This window comes from Haliaeetus albicilla, chromosome 2 (assembly GCF_947461875.1).
Source record: "Haliaeetus albicilla chromosome 2, bHalAlb1.1, whole genome shotgun sequence".
Classification (NCBI taxonomy): domain Eukaryota; kingdom Metazoa; phylum Chordata; class Aves; order Accipitriformes; family Accipitridae; genus Haliaeetus; species Haliaeetus albicilla.
This window is the reverse complement of record NC_091484.1, coordinates 49,793,421-49,799,565: the sequence shown is the minus strand read 5'-3', so window position 1 is coordinate 49,799,565 and position 6,145 is coordinate 49,793,421. Positions and strand designations below refer to the sequence as shown.

Sequence of the window (6,145 nt, the reverse complement as noted above, 5' to 3'; positions counted from 1 at the left end):
CCTGTTCTGATAAACTGTTCTGATACAAAGATCAAACAATGGCAGTGTCTGCAGGGAAGGAGAAGTTACTCCACAAACGACCCCGAAGCCCAAAGGCTCACAAACTGCTCATTAACCTGACGAGTTCGGGTGCCCACCCGAAGGAGGGGCAAAGATGAGAAAAGGACACAAACTGAAGCCTCGGGTGCGCAAGCCCACCGGGACTGGACCCCTCGGCTGACTGGACACCTCTGCTGACTGAACCAACGCTGGACCCAGGACCGGTGAAATCTTTCTCTCTTCCTTTTTCTCTCTCTTTCTTCTTCTCTCTTTCCTTTTCCACAATCCCTACACCTCATCCGTTTCAAGATACAAACCGTTGACCAAGTCTGAGACTAAGAGTGGATCCAGCCACCCCTAGACCCTTCTCTGAGGAGGAGTCTGGAAAGCAAGGGGGTCTGCTCTGAACCTTGTGACTCAACGGGAGGGATCTCCTTATTCCCTGAATTGATGTATATGGTTACACAGTTTACAGAAGTAGTCTTATGCCAAGTCCTGTTGTGAGAAACCCTGCCACCTACTACCACGCCTCCCCAGTTCAGTTTGCTTCTGTCATGAATAAAATCTTTAACTGATCGTGTGTCGTTTCACCTTAATTTAGCCTGAGGGAATTTTGAATTAAACATGACTCCCTGGTCTGTCCAGTCTGGGTCGTGACACTTGCCCATCCTTTTTGGTGCTCAATGCCTCATGTTTAGGGCTGAAATCCTCATTTCTAGGGTTCCAACCTGTCTTTTATTACCCATAGCCTTTTTTTAGGGCCCACAGTTTCATTTTGAGGGTCTAAACCCTCATTTTTCAGGCAGAAACCCTCTTTTTAGGCTCCAAAGCTACATTTATAGTGTCCAGAGCCTCATTTTTCCTTTCCAAAGTCTTATTTTTGTGTTCCAAAGCCTCATTTTTGGCTCCAAAGCCTCATTTTTATGGTCCAAACTGTTACGGATTTAGGCGCACCAGCCACGGTAAGAGGGTCCAACCCTAGGATCCTGCTGAGAATGCAAAGTCTAAGGGAAGGTTTCTAATTACTCTTTTATTAGTTCTCAGGTTAAAGGTCAAGCTGGGTGCCATTGGAGACGGACCTCTACCCCAAATCATGCCTCTCAATTATACCCTGTTGTGGTTTAAACCCAGACAGCAACTAAGCACCACGCAGCTGCTCACTCACTTTCAGCTTTCCTTTTAGCCCTCTCATAAACTCTCCAGCAACAGAAAGCTGTTAAGCTCATAGTAATGCAGATGACTGCAGGGTATGTTAATGATTAATTAAATTCACTGGAAAGGTTTGAAAAATAATGCAAATAACTCCAAAGCATGCAACATGTTTATTCCAAGAAATTGCACCCCTTGTTTTTAGTCTCACAGCTCCTTTATCTGGAAGGGTGTTCTGTTTCTGTTATTATTCCTCATCTGTATTGTAATAGGAGGCCACTGGACTCATCTGAGATCAGGACCATGGTGATAGGAGTTGGGTAAATAGAGAAATTTAGGGTAATGGAAGAACATAACTCTTGTCAGTTCAACAGCTTGACTTGTTAACAAGTTAATTAACAATTAATTAAAGCTCCTAAATCTTGCAATTTTTGAACAGAAATAATACAGGTATGTTTTTTATCTTAACTAAATCCAACATGTGAAGTTCACTCTACAGTTAACTTCAGCGGTTTTGGTTCTAGGCATGATGCTTATCTGATGTTACAATGTATTTTCCTTTTCAAGTGCAGTATGAAGATAATTTACCAAATCTTGTGACAAGTTACTCCAGAGATCCTCTAAATCTGAAGTTAAAATCACAGCATTTAAACATAGGTAAGGCCTTGACAACATGCACATTCATTGTGTTAAAGAAACTAGGAATCAGTACATGAGCAGTAGGGAGCAGGAATAAGAGCGTAGAACCCCTCTACTGCCATGTAGCTGGCTTAAGTGGCCTCAGTGGAAGATTAAAGACGATGTTTTTCACTAAGTTTCAATATCAGAGACAGTTGCTTCCTAGATCTAAGTAACAGACTCAGATCACAGAAAATATACTAGTTCACTCATGTAAAGACAGTTTTAAGGATACCTGATACAAACAGAATTATTAGCTCAAAAATCTGCTTACCAGTGTAGATTTGCTGCTAAGACTGCAATTTCAGCCTTCTAATGGTGGTTTATTCCCAGGCAACTGAATTAAGACCAGTGTCTGCTGTCCTTATTGTAGATACAATAGTACATATCTGCATTCCTACTGTGGTGGATAGTCCATAATGGGATGTCTGCCCTTTAGTGTAGTTTCTATAGCTTCACCTCTTGTAAGGATAGCTTATCTGAAAATAATTAACTACATATTAGTTGAAGTACACATACATACATACCATGTAGCATAAAACACTACTTTCTTTGTATATTCACAGCAAGGCCATGGACAGGATATTTTTTTGCTTACAATCTTTACCATATATGTCTGGATGCTCCTTTTTTGGAATCCTATCTGATTAACAATAAAAATAGCTTTTCAAATCCTAGAGTCTAGACATTTTGTCCTATAGCTTGTAAATACTGTTTGCTTAATATTTTCAGATCCTGGACTTGAAACACTGAAAGGAAATCTGATAGAAGATTTCTTACATACAGACCTTGCGAAAGCAAATGGGATCCACAGATGCTACTACCAAAGAATCCCTGGCCACCTAAATCTGCTTCATTTACCGTTAGTCAGATTAAAAGACAACTTCCCAATTTTTCTGCATCAAAATATTTTAAAACTATTATTATTGTTGTTGTTGTTATTTCTGAATTACATTGATTTCAGGGTGGTTTGAATCACGCAATAGCTGAATTTGAGGGGACAGCTGGCATGTCCTAAGGGAAGTGTCACTGTACTGGAGATCTAGGGACATGGGCCACTGACTTTAGCTTTTCAAGAATATAATTCTGTTTCCAGCTCTTGTTGACTTTGATGGAGTCTGGAAAGATAATCTCCTAGGGAACACGTTCTTATTTCAGCCTTTAGAGGAAAATTATACAGCACTGCACATGGCAATTCATTTGTAGGAATTAAGATGTCCATATTAGACTGTTCAAAGACACAGACTATTTCAGAATATGCAGGTACTGGGTGGATGCTTTGATTCTTTATATATATATGCCAAACACTTAAATGTAGAGATCTCCAAAAAGAGAATGTCTCTATTTTCATTATAAAACAGCTCCCATTAATATTACTGAAGATTAACAAATAGTGGGTTGAGGGGAAAATAAATTGTTTAGGGAACTAGTGCAGGTGATGACAGATTCTGAGTTGTGAACATAACTCTGCTGAATGGCAACAAGTCAATATGCACATTTGTAAAACACATGAATTGGCTGAACACAAATGTCTCTAGGCATTTCAATATGATGTGCTGTGATTCAAGTCTGAAACATGTCTGAGAATGAGTTCTTTGATGAACCTGTCAAAGATCATTCTTATGACAGCTGCTCCTGTTTCATTTTGTAGCTCTGATGTACCTCTACTTCTCTGCTCTCGGAGGCACAGACGGCAGCATGGTGCTCACACTGTGTTCTTGGATCATGTGGATGAAAATCTGTGCCAGCTGCAGCAGGGAGAGGCAGGCAGAGATGAGAGTGTTCATTCTGCTAGAGTAGGGGCACTGGATCTAGTCTCATCAGAGAGCAAACATGATTTTGCTCTCCTGTGGTCTTAGATGAGAAAGGCTTGATGGCTGCTGGCAGAAGCCATAATTCCATTGGTTTGGGAGGGTCAGGAGGACACTGACACCCAATTAAACTGAATAGACCCAAGCCTTTCTTTGAGTCCAGAGCAAAAAGTGCAGATAGCTTGGCTGGCCTTCCCTCATGCTGGCTTGCACTAGGGAAAGATTACTAGCAATGAAAATGTGCTGGTCACGACACTGACCTTTGCTGGAATAGCTTGTGCTTCTTGGAAAAATACACTTGTCTGAGCAGAGTCCTCTGCTGCTATAGCCAGGATGCTCTGTATTTCTGCTTGTTAAATCTCTTGAATGAGATTACTCTTGGGGAGTAACCCCCACTCAAAGCAGGACCGTGTTGGGTGGCTTTCTAAGGCAGGTGGAAAGTAGAACTGCTTTTTAATGTGTTAGGAGACAATTTTTTAGCTTCCAACGCACCTGTCCTTCAATGTTCCCAGGCTACTGACACTTTACAGTGCCCTCCAACACAGTCCCCCTGCCTGGCTGCCAGAGTCCCAGGAGGAAGAGAAAAATATCCACAAAATACACCATTTTCTGTTTCCGTCTTGTCTAGAACAAACTTCTCATGGGGGAAAATCTTGATCATCTCACTGATGAAACCAATTTGCTGTAAAAGTGCATTTTCTCTCATCATGTTTGATACTAGCCCAATGTTACCTTATAGGGTGATGAGTGTATTTAAATGACCATGTCTTTCTTTTCACAGGAACCCCAGCCTAAACAGCACGGTGTTAAGGAGAAAGCAGTGTGATAGGGACTCCACAACATTATCCACGCTAATGTACCAAACTTCTGGTCCCAAGAAATATGTTCACCTGCACATGCTATGGAAGACACTAGTGGTCCTGAGCTGTGTCTTGTGTATATCCTGTGAGGTCAGGTATGAGCTCTCTGAGAGCCCTGGCCCACTGTAACAAAGCAGGCCTATGTCCTTCGAACAGTACAAAACCTGGCCCCTTTTATCAATGATGTTCAAATATTTTAACAAAATATCTGGGTTTTACTGTAAATACCAGCATGGAACAGAAACACACTAAATGCACTTTGTCTGGTTTATTAGTGAGTATTTTAACTCATTCCCTTAGGTCCTGATTTCTGAAATAACATGGAAGGCAGCATTATTATCTCTTTCTACTTAACAAATTCCTCGCACTGTATTGCTAAAAATTACTTACCAAGTCTTCCAATTCATTAATTCTTCTCTCTAACCAGTCCCTTAATCATCTGGAAGTAAAAGATATGGCACAGCCCATCACACCCCTAAGAACTATAGAGGCTGAGTGCCATCATGAGCTTCCTGTGGAAACTCCCTATCCTCTCCACCCAAGAGCTGGTGATCAGCAGACTGTGCCAAAATGAACCCTCCAACTCTTCCTTCGATAGGAACAGCTGCTTTGTAGAGCAAAGAGAGAGAAAGTTCAACACAGTCAGGTAGTTTCGATTCCTTTTTTAAACAGTGTGTGTGGGGGGGTTTAGTGTAACAAGGGAAACACTCTTTAGTCATAGTCTGCATTGCTGAGGGCTTTGGAGGCATATCCAGAGCTAGATTTGGACTCGAATCTCTAGATTTAAAATGTAAGTAAGCTGCACAGTAAATGCACCCCAGGCAGTGATTTAGCTTAAGAAAATGGCATATTGGATTGTTTTGCCCTTTCCAAAGGACAGTGAGCTACACACCACTGTGGAAAGCTTGCGACACTAGTAAGAAACCCTTAAGCAATGATCTCATGGCTCTGTGTGCATTGTTGTGGAGTTCAGCGTTTCTCCAGGATTTCCCAGATGCAACCCTTAGTGAAAATAAAAATTGTGTAAGGTGTTAAGACTAAAAAACGGCATATTTTTTGTTAAAGAGAGCTTCCTACCAGTCAGGGAGCAATTGCATTGCATCTCCAGACACTTGTTTGAAATTTGGGGTTCCTCAAATTTGGGTTTGGAAAGAATAAAGTCCCCAGTCTGCCTGGAAATTCCCTATTTTCGGAATGCCAGGCAAACCCAGCTCAGCGAATGGTGCTTTCTCTGTGCAGGGCAAATGAAAGACTTAGGACAAATTCAATTTCAGAGATTGCTAGGATCTGGACCTCTTGTTGGTAGACATAATATAATAGCATTGTATCTATGCTAATCATGGATAATTATAAAATTTTAGCTGGGCCTCCCCATAGTAATAGGGGTGACAGTGTAATGAAGTGGGGCACAGAGCAGTCGTCCTTCGAAGGAATGCTATTGACTTGGTCTTTTTACAGATGGGAAAAAGGAGGCACAAAGCAGGTAAATTAATTGCCCCAAAAGCATGAGGGAAGAATCAGTTTCAGGCAAACGCTCTCAGGTAAACTTGATCTCTTCCAGTGCATGTGGAGATAATTCCAGTGTTTCTGAGGAAAAGGGGTATGAAC

General features: G+C 41.4%; 1 protein-coding gene across 1 annotated transcript; it reads left to right on the top strand.

The window, feature by feature from the left end:
• Positions 1-1,613: 1,613 nt before the first annotated feature.
• C2H7orf78 (chromosome 2 C7orf78 homolog) lies at positions 1,614-4,503 on the top strand. Its single transcript, XM_069799748.1, has 5 exons — positions 1,614-1,896; positions 1,954-2,038; positions 2,623-2,727; positions 3,548-3,662; positions 4,459-4,503. Exons 1-5 carry the CDS (start codon positions 1,737-1,739, stop codon positions 4,501-4,503), a joined length of 510 nt encoding a protein of 169 aa, XP_069655849.1. The 5' UTR covers positions 1,614-1,736.
• Positions 4,504-6,145: the final 1,642 nt, after the last annotated feature.

Coding starts and splice junctions, on each gene's coding strand:
- C2H7orf78 (XM_069799748.1), top strand. CDS start 1,737: ATGTATTTTCCTTTTCAAGTGCAGTATGAAGATAATTTACCAAATCTT. Junction 2,728..3,547: donor CCTAAATCTGCTTCATTTAC/CGTTAGTCAGAT, acceptor TCTCTGCTCTCG/GAGGCACAGACGGCAGCATG. Junction 3,663..4,458: donor AGAGTGTTCATTCTGCTAGA/GTAGGGGCACTG, acceptor TTCTTTTCACAG/GAACCCCAGCCTAAACAGCA.